At 39.3% G+C, this 19,998-nt stretch overlaps 3 protein-coding genes across 3 annotated transcripts; 1 reads left to right on the top strand and 2 right to left on the bottom strand.

Moving 5' to 3' along the window:
• The first annotated feature begins 5,330 nt into the window (after positions 1 to 5,330).
• Positions 5,331 to 7,612, top strand: LOC103986379 (patellin-3). Its single transcript, XM_009404374.3, has 4 exons — positions 5,331 to 6,612; positions 6,708 to 6,832; positions 6,912 to 7,053; positions 7,152 to 7,612. The coding sequence occupies exons 1-4, from the start codon at positions 5,398 to 5,400 to the stop codon at positions 7,410 to 7,412; spliced, it is 1,743 nt and encodes a 580-aa protein (XP_009402649.2). The 5' UTR covers positions 5,331 to 5,397; the 3' UTR covers positions 7,413 to 7,612.
• A 3,350-nt stretch (positions 7,613 to 10,962) lies between these two features.
• LOC103986380 (ubiquitin-like domain-containing CTD phosphatase) lies at positions 10,963 to 14,968 on the bottom strand. The gene is made up of 6 exons (XM_009404375.2): positions 14,641 to 14,968; positions 12,918 to 13,062; positions 11,956 to 12,070; positions 11,819 to 11,882; positions 11,533 to 11,698; positions 10,963 to 11,450 (listed from the first exon to the last, which is right to left on the bottom strand). Exons 1-6 carry the CDS (start codon positions 14,928 to 14,930, stop codon positions 11,205 to 11,207), a joined length of 1,026 nt encoding a protein of 341 aa, XP_009402650.1. The 5' UTR covers positions 14,931 to 14,968; the 3' UTR covers positions 10,963 to 11,204.
• Positions 14,969 to 15,556: 588 nt separating this feature from the next.
• On the bottom strand, positions 15,557 to 19,093 carry LOC103986381 (metal transporter Nramp5). The gene is made up of 13 exons (XM_018826122.2): positions 18,868 to 19,093; positions 18,673 to 18,751; positions 18,537 to 18,577; positions 18,167 to 18,245; positions 17,974 to 18,078; positions 17,774 to 17,883; positions 17,166 to 17,347; positions 17,004 to 17,073; positions 16,755 to 16,928; positions 16,520 to 16,624; positions 16,312 to 16,443; positions 16,114 to 16,209; positions 15,557 to 16,047 (listed from the first exon to the last, which is right to left on the bottom strand). Exons 1-13 carry the CDS (start codon positions 19,039 to 19,041, stop codon positions 15,718 to 15,720), a joined length of 1,677 nt encoding a protein of 558 aa, XP_018681667.2. The 5' UTR covers positions 19,042 to 19,093; the 3' UTR covers positions 15,557 to 15,717.
• Positions 19,094 to 19,998: the final 905 nt, after the last annotated feature.

Below are 19,998 nucleotides of genomic sequence, written 5' to 3'. Positions count from 1 at the left end.
AGCGACGAGGGATTTTGAGGGGAAGAAGGATACCTATTATTGCGGGTCGGGTTCGGGTAAGGGGCAGACGGGCAGATCGCGACATATTAGCGGGTTAGATTTGATAAACCAATATATCGACGAATCTGAAATAAGGTATCGGATTGCGGATCGGGTTTCGGATCCTCAAGCCCATTTGAGGTGCAGTGCTCGATTGTGGATTGCGGGTTGCGGATCAGTTTCGACCGATACCAAGTTAGATTAGATCCGTTCCGCCCATCTTATTCATATGGAGTGCCGCCCATTGTTTGATTTGGAAGGAAAAGATTGCATTGACTAAATATCAAGATCTTAATTTGCAACAATCTTTAGAATGTAAATGGCATTTAAACTGATCCTAGATTTCTTTTCTTTCAATCATCCGAAGAACGACGCCATAATGTTCCCTCTTGCAACACACTTGAGCTCCTCCCGCCGCCAATCCGCCTCCTCCTGATAGCCGAGACCGCTTCGTTGTGGTGATCAGTCCTCCTCCGTAAGAAAAAGCCCTTTTTTTAGTTCTTGTTGTGGACTCGTTAAAGTTGCCGCCTTTCTTGTGGTTGCTGCTGCTTGGTGATCCTAAAGTTCGAATTTTTGTCTTAAAGCTTGGATCTTTCTTCGATCTTGTGGTCATCTCCATTAATATTTTGTAACTATACTCGTACGTCTTGCTTTGGTTCTTTTCTGCGAGACAGATATTTTTGTTGCGCATGTGTTTTATCTGCACCAATTTACTGTTCTGTAATTCAAAAATTATACTTTTCCTTAAGAAAACAGGATACTGAAATTTAGAGGGTGTAAATCGAACAGAAAGTTGGGCCACTAAGGCTTGTTGTTGTTGTTGTTGTTGTTGTTGTTGTTGCTGTTGTTGTTGTTGCTGTTGCTGAAACTGAAGAGAGAGTGATTCTTATGTTTGCCAGGGAATCTTTGTATTAAATGGGAAGAAGACATTCACTCAATCCAATACTCAATAGTGTTTATGGTTTCAGTAGCATGTTTTACTTACTAGAAATATTGGTTCTAGAAGTGAAATTGCCTTGCAGAGAGAAGTGGGTCAATTATACAAAATAAGATCGTATTAAAAAAACACCAGATTTCTAATAGAGATGCTAAAATTGTGATAGACCTACCAGCTTTTTATCTTTTTTTTTATTTTCGTTAAGTTAAATTAAAAAAATACATCTTATATGACAGTAAACCTGACAATGGTTAATTATTTATAGTGCTAATATTTCTAACTATTTCCATGACATCATTGAGTATCCTTAAGAAGGAAGATGTTTTGTTATGTTTTTGTGGTAGTTAATTTACTGGAACTAATACTATCCATCTTATGACTAATATTGCAGTTTGGATCCGAGGTGATTATATCGCCGGTGTATGCATCCAAGTCAAAATGTAATTGTCCAGCTGTTGTGCAGTCAGGTTAATTTGAGGATGATCTTGATGATGAAGTATGTGAACTTGTGAATGGATTCATACATCCTTATTGAGGGTAATTAAGAATAACAATAGGACAAGTGTGCTTCTTTCATCTGATATCTCTGGTTTTGAAGATTCAATCACATGGGACTTTGCGTATCAAGTCGCTTATCATGGTTGCAGGTATGTATTTACAATTATTTCTGACTGCTTAGTGCTTCATGTTTATCATGTATATGTTCATTTAATCTACTTTCGTTCATGTTTTCATCATAGCATTTTACTCAGCGGTATGGATCTAGAGATGGTTGGCTGGTTGTTTTTGTGCTGCATTAGAAGTATCTTCTCTTAACCTGTTATGACATAGTTTCCCAGTTCTCATGGTATTTTGGTGCCTCTAGATGTGAAAGTACTTTTTTAGCTGCTTGGTTGTTATTATACTTTTAGATGCTTCTGAAATTTTGCACGTATATTTGAATGCCTATCTTCTCCGATAAGCCATAAAGACATCTTCCAGTTGTTCGCTGTCATAGGGGAATATATATTCATGTATTATTCTCAAGACCTATGTTTGCTCCATATTAGTGGTGTTGACTAATTTGACTAGACAAAAACTCAAGCATAACCATTTCTAGCTTTCATCATAAGAACACAGGGAAGGTTAAGAGTTCATCCATCATTCTGGCCTTTTGTGGTTTCCCTAATATCAAGGATTCCATAACACTAAGAGGATCATATTAATAATTATTGTTGGAGTTCCATAATTTCCTATGTGAATTCCCCAAGACTGTAAATAAGGAGTTGCTGCCATGCTTATCCCTCGCAGTCATTGACTCATTGTTATCACCACATCCAGCATATCCATGATCCATTGACACTCCAGGAAGGCTCTTGCATGATCTAACAGGGTTGCAATCCAAGAGAAGAATTTGCTTGTGTCAAAACCTTCTTGGGAGTTGCTGCCATGAAAACAAACATTGGTAACAAGAAAATTCTGATCAACTGGTGTGCAACCACAACATGGACCAGTATTCTGCCTTGTACCAAATGGTAATAATGGAAAAGAAACAATTAAACAAAAGAACACTTGTAAACAGAGAGAATTAACAATCAAAGTAAATGATTTGCCATTTTCTTTCTCTACTTTAATTAAGGTCAATGATTCCTCGCCTTGATTTGTGGATCGTTAGAAGAAATGAAAGATAATAGATGTGTTTGAACACTGGTTATCCAGAAATTTACCAGAAAAAGTGGCCAAAGACATTTATACATGTGCATAGTGGATGATCAATGAAGTCATTTCAGTGGGAGTATCAGAAGAGCTTGGAATGATTAGGTTCTAATTTCTTGGCGGGCATTTGGTTGAGGCTCTGACTCGTGAAGGGGCACATTTTAACACTGGTATCTGCTTCTACGGATCAAATATGGACCCATCAGAGAAAGCAACATCAAAATGCTAACCTTTTTTGTTCGTGGGGATAATCACCCCTTTTGCTGGTTTTAGTACTAATCTCTCTCTCTGATGGAAAATAACAAGCTCTTTCTTCTTTCCCTTTTTTTCAAGACACAATAATCAATAGAAGGAATACCATGAAATGTTCAAAGCTAGTTTAGATTAAGCTAAAGTGGGATCAGCATGATCTCCTTTAGCTCAAAGGAAAGTGCACTTGGGATTGGTCAGTCCAATAAAAGTAAATTTTGATATCATGCATAATACAGTTGGATTTCTAAATGTATGTATTCCATTCTCTTTAACCGGTCATCTTGAAAAGATTAATCAGATTGTTCAGATTACCATTGCAAGTAAACAAGAATAGTAATATTTCCCTTAATGAGTTTGAATATTTCCTCTAGCTGAGATTGATCTTTTACATTTCTCTATATGATTGGCTTGGCATGTAAATTTTGGTGCAATGAATTTGATGCTTGATTAGCATCCTATCTTTCTTCACCAATCTACAGGGTGTATGTTAATGCAGAGAACCACACCACATTAGTCTCAAACATCTTAAGCTCCTTGATCAATTTCGGCTTTTTCAGAATCAATCACATACAACCATCTCTTGACCCCCAAAGAAAAACAAAAACAAAAATCTTAGTTTAGTTGGTCCAGCCTAATACCATCTCATACATGAGGAGATGCCAGGAGATCCAATGCCTTGCTTGCATCACCAGACAAATGATTGATGTTTTTGCTGTAGTTGTCAAAAGAGTGAAGATGATCACAAAGCACCATATCACTGGATAGCCTGTCAGCTTAACAACTACATCCAGCTCATGGCAAATAGAAGGCCAGCTTAAATTATTTCTTTAGAACAGGACATGTTCTTCAACCTTTTACACAACTACAAGGTAGGAAGAACAATATAATGAGACAACTCAATTAGAGATGGCTCCTGTTGTCAAGATCTCTAATATTGTTGTAGGTTGCATTTTTAGGGATATCTGAAGAGAAGTAGGTAGGAAAGGTTGTGAACTTAGTGTGTTTAATTCCAACAGGTGGCTTAATAATATTAATTTTAATCACTACAACATCATTACACTCTATGTCTATCATGTGCAACACTTGGTCATTGCTACTGCTCTTCAAATCTGCATTCATTGATACAGCTAAATGAGACCCTGTCAGCTACCAATGATGTCAGAATTGTGAACACCATAAGCAATATAATGTACACCTAATCCAAGGATCTGAAGCAATCTCAGGAAAGTTCAGCTTACCAACTGGAATGAGCCAAGAAGTTAGCATCAAGTTCTAAATCAAATTGTGCCCGAAGACAACTGATGTCACAACCTGGATTCTCTGCTGTCAGTAGCTCAGATATGCATGTTTTATATGCTGATTTGCTGGTACCTAATTGATAGCATGATCCTTTTAAAATCTGCTGCTGGACATGGAAATCAAAAACCTTAAAGATGTGCTGCTCCACAAAGAAATCTGACAAATGGATAGCTGAAGCAGTTCCACATGATAATTTAGTTTTCTCTCTGCTGCTGTAGGAAATTAAGCTGAGACTATAAACCTTGATTTGCCCACAAGCTTTTAGCTTTCTCTAAGTTTGTGGATGTTGTCTTGGTGACCATTGGCAAAAACTTGTGATTAACAGTTCTTTGATTACTTGCAAATTTGCACTATACTCTCAACTTAAATTTGATTACTTCCTACTTTGATACCAGACTAGTTGAACTTGTAATTAACATTCTTTTGTGTAGATTCTAATTTAAACCCATCCTCATTAAATTTTTAATCTCCTATTAGTCCTTCTGAAAGTGCAAGCTAACAGATGAAATAAAAGATGGAGTAATTTTTGGACTTGTTTTGTAAGATAAACAAAACAAGTCCACAAAACTCTTGATTTTTATCACTTCCCTTTAACCTATGAATGTTAGTCCATAAAATGTTGGTAATGAGGTCTAATCAATATGGACATCCCCCATTTCAAAGAAAACACAAAAGACAAGAATAGAAATGTTGTTGGATCTTAGAAAAAAAAAATATATTAATTAATTATCTGCACCAAAACATCCCTTGATGGCATTGTTGTTCTCACAGCCACTAAGGTTCTACTCTATTCCCCAGCATGAAAATTTTCTGATCAAATAGATAATTATATGATAGAATATACTGTAGTAAATGGATGAGTGACCACTTATAGTTGCATTAATCAAAATAAATCCTATTTATTATAATTATCATAATAGAACTAAAACACTTAAATAATATTTTTTTGATAGAGTAAATTTTAATTTAGATGTAGCTATTTAATATTATCCATTAGAAAATTTAGTGAAAGTGGACCCCATGCAGAAGTGTAGATTTGAGCTGGCTCTTGAGCACTGACTCAAACATCCACTGTTATATAAACCCCAAGTCATTCTCTTTGTACTCCATCTACTCTCATAATATTACTACTACTACTACTGTCAGCCTTCTCCATCTCGTTCTTCCTGTGCTCGATGGCCGAAGAAACCGAGACCAAGGCCCCCGAAGGCCCCCCGGCGGCCGAGGTCGTCGTCGCCGAGGCTGAGGAGAAGAAACCTGAGGCCGAGGAGGCGGTCCCGCCTGCTGACGAGGCCGCCGCCACTGTCCCCGAGTCGACCTTTCTCGAGGAGGAGAGCAACGTCGTGGCTGAACCCGTCGACCCCCAGAAGAAGGCCCTCGACGAGCTGAAGCAGCTCGTGCAGGCTGCCCTCTCCAACAACGAGTTCAACCCTCCTCCGCCTCCTCCCGCCCCGGCGAAGGAGGAGCCGCCGGTCAAGGAGGAGGAGGAGGAAGCCAAGCCCGCAGAAGCTCCGGCCCCTGCTTCCGTGGAGGAGTCGAAGCCGCCGTCCGAGCCCGTTTCGGCTCAGGAAGCCAAGCCTGCTGAAGCTCCTGCCCCGGCTTCCGTGGAGGTGTCGAAGCCGCCGTCCGAGCCCGTTCCGGCTCCTGCTGAGAGGTCTCTGGAGCCGGAGGTGGTGGAGGAGCACGCTTCACCGGTAAAGAAAGAACCTTTGCCTCCCCCTTCGCAGCCAGCGGAGGAGAAGGCAGCCACGGCTGATGACGCAACCGCCAAGACGGTGAAAGCCATCAAGGAAGCCGTTGGGCCCGCTGCCGCGGAGGACGTCTCTCCTGCGGCGAAGGAGGCGCCTGCCGAGGTCCCTGCTCCTGCTTCGACGGCGCCGCCAGAGGAGGTGTTCATCTGGAGGGTCCCGCTCGTGGGCGACGAGAAGAGCGACGCCGTCCTCCTCAAGTTCCTCCGCGCCCGCGACTTCAAGGTGAAGGACGCCCTGGCCATGCTCAAGGACGCCGTCGTCTGGAGGAAGCAATTCGGCATCGAGGCGCTCCTCGAGGAGGACCTCGGACTGCCGGAGCTGGACAAGGTCGTGTACACGCACGGCAACGACAAGGAAGGCCACCCCGTGTGCTACAATGTCTACGGCGAGTTCCAGAACAAGGAGCTCTACGAGAAGGCCTTCGGCGACGCGGACAAGCGGCGCAAGTTCCTCAAGTGGAGGATCCAGTACCTGGAGAAGGGGATCAGGGAGCACCTGGACTTCACTCCTGGTGGCATCTCCTCCATGGTTCAGGTGACTGATCTCAGGAACTCACCACGGCTCGGGAAGCATCGGCAGGTCACGAAGCAAGCTGTCACTCTGCTCCAGGACAACTATCCCGAGTTCATCTCCAAGAAGGTAAGGACACCATCTTGGATCATTAATTTGTATTGGTTTCTCTATTGCTCTTGAATCAGCTACAAAGAAGTGATACTATGAGTGCCAATTCACAGGTGTTCATCAATGTTCCATGGTGGTACTTGGCTGTCAACAGGATGATGAGCCCATTCTTTACACAAAGAACCAAGAGCAAGTTTGTCTTCGCCGGACCTTCCAAATCGGCAGAGACCCTGTTCAAGTCCGTGTAGATCAGAATGCTTCTCTCTCTTCCTCTCCATTATTATCGCAGCTCATATTTGTTCATGTTCTTGGTACAGATACATAGCACCTGAGCAGGTCCCAGTTGCATTTGGAGGTCTTAGCAAGGAGAAAGACCCAGATTTCAGCACTGCCGATGTTGTTACAGATGTCAGCATTAAACCCTCATCCAAGCAAACCATAGAAATACCTGCTACTGAGGTTAGATTCGTTGTTGTCTTCACAATCTTATGTGTAATGTCATGTTCTAATAGATTGCGAGTAACACCTTTGCTTGCAATGGGATACTCTCCCTACAGACATGCCTTATTGTGTGGGAACTCCGAGTTCTGGGATGTGAGGTGAGCTATGGTGCTGAGTTCACTCCAAGTGCAGAGGACGGATACACGGTGATCGTGCAGAAGAACAGGAAGTTGGCCGCCGATGATGAGCCTGTGATCAAAGGATCTTTCAAGAATGGAGAGCCCGGTAAGGTGGTCCTAAACGTCGAAAACCTGACATCCAAGAAGAAGCTTCTCCTTTACAGATACAAGGTGAAGAGCTCCACTGGATCCACATAAAGATCTGCCTTCTGCCTGCTTCTCTACTGATGTAGGTAGAAGAAATAAAATGAACATGTCATGGAGGGCTGGCTTTCTGTAAAATGCTGCTGTTTTGGTTGATTGATTTGTATGTTCTGGTCTTGTTTATCCATGTAAGTTGGCATTATTGGTTTTGGAGAAAGTTTATGAGTATGAGACACACTGGTTCTTGAGTTCAACATGTAAAATGCTTTGCACACTGTCTTCTCTCAGTTCCTCAAGTCACATGGATTGCATTTTGACAAACTTCTTTCTTGTAGGAATCTTCTTCTTCTTCCTTCCTTTTCCAACTTGTTTCTAATGATAGTTTGTCTTCTGCTTTGTGCATTTAGTATTCTACATCTTCTTTCTTGTTTGCTTGCAATCATATGGTTCATGTTCCCCTTTCCAGTTCATAGAACAGAAGGAACACAAATGGTGCTCCTTTATGTTCTATACAAAGATTTAGTGCCTGTCAAAGAGAAACCAGACAAGGAGAAAGATAAGGCACACCTGTCTGGTTCTCACAATAAATTCTATGTCTACAAAAGACTTGGTTACATGCGAGTAATGATGGACATTAACAAAGCATTGTTCTGATGATGACACCAGTCAGCTCCTCCTCCTGTGTTGATTGTCTGCATAAATAAACATAGCTTTTCCTGTCTTCATGTTCTTTGCTAAGCTTGTTTGTGTGCTGCATTGACTCCAACAGGGGGCTTTCTACAGGCCTACCATGTGCATACCATTCACAGCCTTTGATTCTCTGGTATTCTACCACCCTATTAGAATGTAAATTTACTTTGCAGAAAGAAAGCACAGGAAGATTTGTGGGATTTCTTCTGGATGTAGCATTGCTCATTACTTGAGTGCTCCTTTGACTGCAAATTCTTCATCCTCTTCATTCCAGTTGTCCCATTCATTTCCCTTCATCTTCATCTAGTTGGCAGAAGAGTCAACTTTATGATTGATACAACAATTCTTCTCATGATTAACTAACTCTATGTCTGATAAATTTAGAGCAGAGTCTACATATTTGGTACAACCACTAAGTACTCTATTTGGCATTTAATTACCATGTTATATGGAAATTTTGCACAAAGCATCATAATTCAGCACAAACCTAACTATTCTACATGCTAACATCTTTGCAATTCTTTTTTGTCTTCTGCAGGGATGATTTTTCACAGCCATTATATTATTGTCTGATGGACATCTTCTGGTTAACACTAAGAGCTGTGAGCCTGATGGTATAGACTGAAACAGAACTAGGTCTTAGGTATTTGTTTAAACTCACTTGATAGACTTCTCAGGAGAGGCATTGGCATGAAGAATTGTGTTTGTCAATGAAGCAAGTGGGTCATTGATAAGGCTCATCTTTCTGTAGCAGTGAGAAATATATTGGTGTCAAAGATGCAGGTACAGCTAAGCTAATTCCTGTGGTCATGTCTACCATTTCATAGGCAATGGTTTGAACTGCAGAAAACATTTTTGTCCTCTACCTGCTTTTGTGCCATCCACAAAGGAGAAGCCAAGTCATGTCTCTAGTAGACCAGCATTTCTTTGGTGACAAGGCAGTGTCTTGTCCATATCCACTGGTTCATCCTTCACCCATTTTCTTTATCAGATGAAGCTGGAAAGAACATACACATCAAAGAGAATAAAAAATGAACAGCTCTAAGAGAACAAATCAAAGTGATGGCTTCTTGTTTTAAGCATCACAAGCAAATAGATATGTTGACTGACTTGGTATTAAACCTTTGAAAGCCAGCCAGGCTTCTGCTGACCTCTTAGCTTATTGTATTAGATTACCAATTACCAGCTACCTCTTTTCTTCCTTTTCTGTACATCTCTGTGATTCTACTTCTGTTGTCTTGTCAGGTTTTTGCTATTGTTCCATGATTGGAAGCTCCAGAGCAAATGGTCTCTCTCTCTCACACACACAATTTATTGCAAAGAAAATACACATTTCAGCTGGGTAAGTGATGCATGCAAAATCTTCAAAAGTTGTTTGTCTTCAAGTTATTTTCTTCACAAGTAAATTCACTGATTTATCTATGAAACAAATGTAAAATCCACTATTACAATACTATTGAGTTATTATTATTATCATTGCATGAAATATAGACCATGGGGAATGTTTGGACAAAGGCATGTGGTTACAGCAGAAGCTTTAAAGAATGAGGTTCAATAAAAGACCAGAAATGTCCCCTCAGTTTGGCACTCTTTAACTCAAACTTCTGTCCATTTCCCATCACTGCATATTTGATTGGAAAGGTATCAACATTTTGCATACTCTGAGCATGCTCCCCCATCCACTGAATCACAACAAAGGTTGCAAGTTTCAACACCCAAAACAATATGAGATGAAGTTACACTATAGGATAAATCATGTCACATGAATCAACAACATTTATATCCAAACTATTTGGACCAATTACATGAAGGTCTGTAAAAGCAGTATTCTTAATTAAATCAAAAGTATTGAAATATCTAAATCTCTATAAATTTTTTATTACTAGTAATACTGTTTCACATTCTCTAACAGATACCATATAAATCACTGGTTACAAATGTTCCACATTGGCCTTGGGATGACTGAGTTTGTAAGCCACTCTATCAAGTACACATTCTGCTCTCAGCCTTGCATCAGAGTATGGAAACTGATCTCAAGCCTTTCTTAAATCAATTTGCTACGCCCATTTTGACCATGCCAAGGACAATGACATGATCTGTGAGATGAAACCAGTGGCTTCAGTATTAGTAGGACCAATAGCTGCAATTAAAACCAGCAACTGGCACATAGTTTGACTGCTAAGAGATTTGACAGCACTGCCATGCTTTGCTTGATGAAATTGTGCATCTACATGTTGATAGTTCCACAGGGCTTTGACTTGATGCAAAACTTGACAAAACATGTATAGCAGTATTTGTTGAATACCTTCAAGTTACAGAAATAATCTAGAAATGGAAATTTCATTGAAATTGTTGACTAATTTAAGGTTGCTAGAATGCTATGCTTAAGTTCAACATTCTACTCTATTCAATAATTTTTTTAATCTGTACTTGCAACAACTGTTGCGATAAAACATCAAAAACATAAATCAGTATATAAGGGTTACTTCTTCAGGCAGTATATGAGCATTAAGCCAACTCTTTTGTACTTGAGAAAAGTTTTAAATGATGACTTTTCTTCTCCATACTATTGCTAATAAACTTTTAATTTATACACAAATATCATATTTCATTACTTATCCATCCAAATTACAATCATAAAACAAACAAGGTATTTACCTTTTTGACTGTACAGATTTGACTAATTTCTTTATGAACACCCAGCAAATGTCCAACTTTGTAATCTAATATAAACCATATTCAAATATTATAATTTTTTATATTAAAAAAATCTCAGATGAAAGAAAATAGACCGAATAGTATACAGACAAATCGAAAGGCAGCAAGTCAGAGGAAAGTAAATTAAGACAAGTGCAGAATTTGGTTTGAACATAGAAATGTGAGATCACTATCCATCCTTCAAATGACTTAAGAATTTGTCTAACCAAAATTAGATTATGATATTCAACCCTTAAAAAGTATTGAACTTGAGAAAAGTAATCACAGGGTTGTTTTATACATTCTCTACAGATTAAGTAACCTCAGACAAGGTTGAAGAGCATGGCCTGTTAGCACCGAGAAAACAAGTTATATTGATAAATGACCTAGCCATGACAACATAATAAAACCAGGTATTTCAAATATAGCCAAGAACACTTCTCCATCAGCATAATTGCTCTATCTGTGCCTGCGTCTTTTTGTACTGTCTTCAGCATACAATTCCCAGTAATTATGATCAAGTTGGCTGAGATCAGGAAGATCTGCAATAGCCAGCAAATATTGTGTTAATCGCAACAGCTCCTGATCACTGCTTCGATTCAGATGAGCTTTCCTGAAGGGTCTGATGGTAAGCCCGTTCTGTGGGTTCATCACAAAATTTCTTCGAAGGTCATCAAACATAATTGTATTTTTGGCATTATAAAACTGCAAGATCCACAAAATCAGTATGTTAAATTGTTCAGCCAAAAGAAACAAGTAATGGAAGGACAGTATCTTAGTACAAAACCTCAGGAAATTGAGCCCATATCAGGCCAAGTGGTTTGCAATCGAATAACCCATGAGAATCAGATTGTACTGTGATCATGGCCATGTGATCTAAAAGAGCAGTAATTTTGTAATTAGGATTGTTCAGAACACCAAGCTGCCCCATCTTCAACTCTACCCATTTCATGCTGACAAAAGAAATTATATTTAAATTTATTAATTAGATCGTTCGAAAATCACATGTAATGAAGAAACTGTAAGACAGATTTGACTGGAGGTTTGCAACAACGAACACCAGAATGTCATACCTAGTAGCGGACCATATCATGATATCATACTCCGCATAGACAGCAGAGAGAAACTCATGAAGATCTGCAATGGTAGTTCGCCTCATGACAATCATCATTAGGAAAACCAATTAAAATGATGGTCATGAAGAACTTACATGGCCGCATCAGCTCACGAGGATTTTCAGCAGGGGACTTGTGATCAAATAGGGTATAATCAATATCTAAGACGAGCAGCTTCTTTCCTTCACGACATGGGTTCAAAAGTTTGATCTAATGGAAGTGAACAACAAGAGATCTGAAAAAATTACTACATGCAGATAACAGAATGACCCTAGCATCAAAAAGCAACACCTTACAGTAATGGGTTCTTCATGCAAGGGTATTGCAAATAAAAACACACTATCTCAGAAAAAGGTCTTCCAAGATGCCAATTAATTCACAAAAAGAATAATCCAAACAAGAAAAAAATGGTGATGCACTACAAGGTGTCTAGTAAACTTACAAAATTAAAAGTGCTAGGTAGTAGATGAATGGCAGAATAATTCTCAGATGCCATCACACAAAATGTAAGACTCATAGTTTTCAATTTCAGTTCCAGTCAGGTTGTTTTTAGGCTAAAATATCAAAAATGGTCAATTTTGATATCTTTCAGTTCGCTACAAGTTGAACCCAGAAAGCATTGTGAAATAGCCTTTTAAATCTATCTTGAACTTTCAGTTTGTTTTTCAGCCAAAAAAAATTGTTTTCCACATTTCTTCAGACTTCCCTGTTATGATCCAACATTGGCACCTTAATGTACCCAGGAGTTCCAACTTCCTTTTCCATATACAGTCAATTAGTAAACATATAACGAAGTCATAGCTTACTGTTTATGTGTTTGTTCAGAAATGCTTTATTGCATTGATTTACCAATGCACTTTCTCTATGTGAACTTATTACTTTGTTACTTTAAATAATATATATGCTATTGGAAACCTTGTAATTTAGCCAAAGAATTTAAATTCAAATAGATAGCTAGATGGAAAAATATAAGACGATAGAAACTAATGACCATTATAGTAGATGGGATAGTAGATGGGAATGCCAGAACTTCTTGCAAGGTACACCAACAACTGACCTTATGCTGAGAGATTCTTCGCAATAATTTCTGTTTGTTTACAAATTTATCTTTGATGTCAATGACTTCATCATGACCAAGTTCAAAATCATCCACAATCTCTGGGGAGTCCGCTTGGTCCACAATAATGTCATCTTCAACAGTACTGTATAGTGTCAACAGGTGTTAGAACAACTGCAAGATTCTCAATATACTTTGATCAATAACAAGATATATCATGAAATGTAAACCCAAAGTTTCTCTCTTTAAAAAAAAAAAGAATATCCATAGTTGATAGATAATCAAGTATATGGTTAACATGATAGCGTCAACTAGTGTTTACCATCCATCAATGAGCAGTGTAATTCTAAATATTACATTTTCCAAAGTTCAAACTTGATTATAGGAGAGAAACAATAAAAATTTGAAGGATTATTTCACCAAGGCCAAAAAATATTTTTGGGATTTCAGAATACATGTTCATCAAAATCAAGGAAATCTAACATAGTTACCAGAATCCGTCTAACCCATTAGAATCATAACTCCGATCCCCTGTTCCTGATTCAGAATACATCTATATCTTGGATTAGTCTATTATGTTGTTTAGAACGTCAAAAATGGGGATCTAATCTCATGTTATTGTTGATTTTTTTTAACATAAACCATATAAAGATATATAAGATACCATCATGTTCCTACATTATAATCTTACAAGAAGAGTTAAGAAACAGAAGCACTAAATAGTCTTGGAAAAACGTCAATGAATTATAGCTTCTAGATATTGTAATAGCAGTACTATTGACTCAATTAGATGCACAGTTATTGTAAGATCAAATATCCTATATAATATGACTAGCAAAAGTGGCTCAATATGTATCACAATCCAGAATAATGTTCCAACTAATCCTACCACCTCAGGGTTGATATATCAGATTGTAACCATACCAATATCTTCTATAATTGTACAGTATAAGAATCATATCAACGGCACCGAGTGTTGATGCACTCAATACAGTCATTAGGCCAACCAAGAATGCCAGAGCACAATTCAGTCTTTTTGGTTGGCAAACTCAAAGGTCTTATTTAGATATGAACAATCATCTTACATAGCATCGCCTCTTCTTTCAGCAATTGTTGTGTAATACATCTACTAAGAAAATTTTTTGACCAAAATACGTTTGAATTTGCCAACGGATAAAATACCAAGTTCATGGGCTAGAGGATGAGTGACCAATAAGTAGTCAGCTCAAAAGTTATATGGCTTAAATAATCCCCTCATATATTGCCTTCCAAAACCTGCTTTTACATCAAGAACAAACGTTCTCCTATGTGCTCATAGATAGAATGAGTGCAATGGGTTGTTGAGATTAATAAAACAACAGATTTGGTGAAATTAGATGTTATTCAAACTTGTTAATAACCTTTATCTTACTTCTTTTAATAATTCTTCCTTGTCAATTATAAGTAACAAATGCATACAGGATGGCCTTGGCAAGACATCACAAGATAACATCTTTAGACCCTCTCATAACGTTGCCTACTTAATATCATGCTGTGGCACCTACTTCTATGAGATAATCTGTGAACTATAACGAAATTCGACTTGATGCAATCAAAACACCACAAATACCTAAATTGTATCTTTTGCAGAGAACTAATGATACTCAGACAAACAGAGAGGCAAAAATGGACACGTGCCACCAACGACTCATGCAAGCGATAGGGTTATGTCAGGGGGACGGACCCGATCATGGTCATCTTGACGGAGGGTTTGAGATTAAGCTGGGAGAGGAGGACGGAATCGTCACTGAGCTTGGCGGAGATTTTGGGATACAGTAGCTTCTGGCGCTTGGGGAGGACGTTGGTGACCTCGCAGATGCGGCGCTTCAGTTCCGCCACGCTGTCGTCTCCGCACACCCTCACGGTGTACTCCTTCCCGCTCCACCGCACCGTCAGGGTCATCTCCTCCACCCCCTCCACTCCATCGCCGGATCTCATCGCCACCTCTGCTGCTGCCAGCGAGGAGGACGCCATGGCTCGTCTGTTCTACCCCTTCCGCACCCTCAAGACCTGTGTTCGCCGTCTAATATACTAGGTCTTGGACACGTGTCTTGCACGTGCTCGGCGGAAAGAATAAAGCAGACCCGTGTTGGAAATCTAAATTATATTCACGTGTCTTGCACGTGGTCTGAGGATGGAAAGAAACAAAGCCTTGTTGAATATCTAAATTTTAAATAATATGTAATATTTTAATTATGTAAAATTATACTATTAACACAATAAATCTCTAAATTAATATTATAATTATGCTCATCAGTATAAATAAGATAATGATACATAATAGGGGCACCAAAAATCTCTAAAGAATGAAGGATATTATGTTGGAAAGAATGAAGAATACTATCGATGTAAGACCTCAAGTTTCATATTTAATATTTTAGTATAATATAATTATTATGTATTGGTAACGTAATCGATATTCTAATATTATGTGATTGACAACTCGACGTTATGTAGTCGATACCTTGATATCAATAGCTTAACATCATATGACTAATATGGAACCATCCCCCGAATATTACAAACTATGTTGTAATTGTTGCATGTTCTTGAGTTTGACAAAATATAATTCCATCAAGACTAAAAGAAACACATAACCATATTCAACAATCTCTCCTTTTGAGCCACATATGGTACAAAATGACAAGTTAACCAAACAAAAGAGTTATAACTCTAAGAGCCATAATTCTACTTATTTTAGCTGATGCAACTGCAAGTATAACACTACATAAAGCTTTCTTGGGCAATCAACTTCAAAGATTTAGTCTGGGAGAGGGATGTCAGCAAGATCCACTCTGTATGGCACAACTTCAGTTCCCCTATTACCGTCGGAACGGCGCATACCATTCTCCATCTCTATCTGTGATGAATCAGACTTATCGATAAATGTCACTGCAGTATCCTTTCTGAAGGTCAAGTAGATGATGGCAAGGATGTAGACAGCCATGAAGGGGAAGACGACGATGCCGACGAGAATTGTGACTGCCTTTGGTAGACTGCTATGGATGATCCAGTCCACGAAGCTTGTACTTAGGAAGTAGATGTTGATCCCTATGATACCGAAACCAAGAACCCAGGAAACCACGATGACCTGCGTTTGGATTATAAGTTGCAGCAGCTTGATGTATATATTGGATCAGCAAAGAGAGGTACTCACATAGATTGAGTTCTTGTGAGGTCCCATCTTTGTTTGACTGCTGCTGAATTTGAGAAGAGGGATGAGAGCAAATGGCAGCTCGAAGGATAGTATCATCTGCACAATTTGGTAGATTTGATGGAATGTCAGAGTTCATGGTAAAGAAAATACTTTGTCTTCAGTGAAAACATGACAAAAATGAAGTAAAGTTGAGGGTACCGATGCTATGATTATGAGTTTTCCTGCTCCAGCAGAGCCTCCAATGATGGAGACAATGAGGCTGGGACCTATAGCAACGCATCTTGTCATGAGGTTTTGAAGCCACATTCTCATCTTGATGTCTAAGAAGCCCTGCATATTGGATTATGGATCAAAAAACTATAAAAAAAAATCATATTTGTATTCAAATTAGTGCCATGATGTTTACCTGCATGATGTACTGGCCAGCATATGTTCCTGTTATTGTGGAGCTTTGTCCAGAGGCCAGCAATGCAATCCCATACACTATTGAGCTTGACTTCCCCAAAACATTCTGAGGTGAACATAGATTTTGATGAATGGTCATGAAAAAGCATCTCAACATGTGTTGATTTTTGTCAGTGTTTTTCTATTTCACTTTGGTGGCACAGAACAAGAACTGTTTTTAATTTGAAAGGACAAACCTTGAGCAAAAAAGAGGCTGAGTTGAGGGTAAGATCACTGCATCTATCAGAATCATCAGAAGAGAGGTTATCAGCAGCACACACAGTTCCAGAGACAGACACAACAGCTATGTTGATGAGCAATGCCACAAATAATGCGAAGCCACTCTCCACAAGGAAGTACCTACAGGCATCCTACACAAACAACACAAAACATCACTAAAACCTACAATAGAACTCTAATTTTCTTGCAATTCTTGTCAGACATACATTGATTCCTTTGACAGAGGGAGGAGTCTTTCTTGACAGCACCAGAGCTGAATGCAGAAATAGATTGTGCCTGCATGTGGAGAATCTGTTTAGTGAAACACTAAAGCAATAGCAAACAATCATGGAGAAGTAATCTGGTGGTGAGAATACTGTTGCACTCACGGCATGACAAGGGCACCCAAGAGAGCAATGGCATCACTGGTGGCACTTTTGCCATTAAGCTTAGGCACAAAGAGTCCTTTCATCACCTCAGATGCAGGAGGCTTCACATAGCTCAACTCTCCAAAATAGCAGGCAGCCATGATAAAGACCAGGATAGATATCAAAAGTTCAAGTTTCCTTACCTGCAGGTAGTATAAGGTGAGCATAATGTCTCTTAATCCCAGGTTTAAGATTCTAAAATTTCTCAAGAACAGAACTGCCATCTTTGTTATCTTTTTGCTTTATAAAAGATAATTGTTTCAGTATTATTAGGACTTGCATCTCAGATTTGACATACAGAAGATTGTAACAAGGATTCATTTCCTATTTTGCATATTTGATATGAAAATAAATGACAAATAGTTGAATCAGTATTCTGAATCATTTGAATTGCAAGTAGATCTCATTCTTCTGCTGGTAAGGAAATAGAATTCACACAACTGCTATGATATCTTTAATTTGTGTCTTTTAGTTGGGGATCAAGTATAGATTTCAGTTCTTAATGTGTTTTTTTAGGAGGAATCAATTCATCAGAAGCAGTGAGAGGTCTGAGTAAGGATTCAAATTACTCCATATCTCTGAAGTCCAAGAAGCAACAGAGTGCTCAACCCTGTGATCAGAACTCCTGCCCACAATGGGATATGAAACAAGATGTTGAGAGCAAAGGCTGTTCCTATCACTGCACAAGAAGTCATACACACACTCCCATAAGCTCAAATCAGTAACAGAAGAAAAAAGCTTACAAGAACAACTTGAGCTCAGGAAGAACCTTCAGGGATGTCAGCAGCAATCACAGCCAACTCTGCTACCACCCAAAGACAGTACTTGACAAACCTTGGATACTCAGCTTTACACAGCTCCGCAAGGTGCTTCCCTGTGATTGACAACATCACCAACACACATTAGCATCTTCTGTGGTAGCAAAACAAAGGAGAAAGGAAGAAATGCTGTGTTTCTGATACCTGTAGTCACCCCGAGATTAGCTGCAAGTGATTGTATTATCAGCGCGAAAACCAGACCGATTAGTATAACCCACAAGAGCTGTTTTTGGAGGATTTCCACAATATGTTTCAGTCCAATTGAGGGAAAGAAAACATGAAAAGGAAACTAGTAGTAGCAAAGACATGAATGAAGAGAGAAGAGCTATATATTCATTCCACAATTGTTACATAACAATCTCATTTTGTTACAGTATTTATTTAGATGAGAAAATATCAAACATATAATCCCCTTAGATAGCTCTCTCACATGCAAACATGGCCACTGAAAGAGACTCCCAACTGGTGAGCCTCCTCTCAGATGCAAACATTTCCATGTTCAGCTATAGCTTACCTCGTATTTGTGATTAGCTCCAGCTTGTAAGTCCGTCTCCACTGCCACAGAATTTGACCACATTAGTTTGATATCTTTGACTACTTAGTTTCAGTGTGTGAGATAGAGAGAGAGAGAGAGAGAGAGAGTCTCTTACAGTTCCCAGGGTCAAGGTAAGCCAAGGACACAAGAAATCCAGGTCCAACGTGAGCCAGGAACTTCTTCCATCCATGCTTCTGTATTGATGTACTAATCTTCTGTTAGCCATTAACAATGATAGAGAGAGAGAGAGAGAGAGAGAGAGAGAGAGAGAGAGAGAGAGAAAGCAAGGAAGACGAAGAAGAAGAGGAACCTGCTCTTGGGGTTGGCTGCATGACTTCTCTTCGTTCACGTCAGTGTTTTCTGCTGACAATGCTTTAGCTGCATGCATCCCATCGATTTCATCTTCAGTAGCTGCAACTCTTCTGCTCCCTCTCCCATGGCCACCATCTCTTCTGATCTCCCTCCCTTCACCACTCACCTCCATGTCTGCTAGCCTTTCACTGACCCCCAGGAAGAGGAAGTATGCCTGGCAGTGACCACCTCCCCGTCTGTTTATATACACTTGGTGGATCAAATAACACCTACAACCAGTTCTGAGTTCTGTATAGAAACCCCCCCTGCCATTTGGCATGCAAGTTTGGATGGGCATGAACTGCGCCAACCTCAGGGGGTGATAAAAAATGCATGCTGGAAGAGCTATTGGATGCTTGCCAATTCCAAGGTGAGGTCATCCACACTAAGAAAGCTACTGTCGGGAGTCACTGATGACTCTCAAACAGTTCTTGTTCGACCCCATCCATGCATTGAAGTAAAAGATTGCCTACTTGCCTACTGTTTGTGAGTGTTTCCTTTCATGCTGCTTTTTCTTTTCTTTATTGGAATTAATTGGCATCACTATCCTTTGTTTAGCGTTGCAATTAATGTACACAATCTATCCAAAGATAGAGTCTTCTTTCCTCTTCCCTTTTATCCTTCTTCACCATAGTTTAATGCAAGAAGATGCATTTTTCTTTTGTAATAACTACAAATAGTGTTTTTTTGTCTTTTGAGGGATATATTTATCCACCAATCTCTGTTATGCATGCTAACAACATGCTATGAAATATAATCATATAACAAACATAGTATGTGATAACTCTCTCTCTCTCTCTCTCTCTATATATATATATATACATGTCTGCAATGACTTGTCCCACTGACAAGTAGATAAAATAAGAAAACCGATAGAGAAAACATCAGCCTTTCATCATTGGTAATTACGTCGAGCAGGAGCCATGCATGCATGAAATGGCGTGTGGGCACGGGCACAAACACTGAGGTGCGACTGAGGCTGCAAGCGTAAGTCCATGCAACTGGAGCGAAGGCCTCGTTCTCCTTGCCTGCCTTGTTTCCTCGCTTCTGTGGCTGAGAGCAGACGGTGGTAGGTGACAAATGGAACCAG

Source organism: Musa acuminata, chromosome BXJ2-5 (assembly GCF_036884655.1).
Source record: "Musa acuminata AAA Group cultivar baxijiao chromosome BXJ2-5, Cavendish_Baxijiao_AAA, whole genome shotgun sequence".
NCBI classification, from domain to species: Eukaryota; Viridiplantae; Streptophyta; class Magnoliopsida; order Zingiberales; family Musaceae; genus Musa; species Musa acuminata.
Note: the sequence above shows the minus strand (reverse complement) of the source record. Positions and strands in the feature narration are given on the sequence as shown.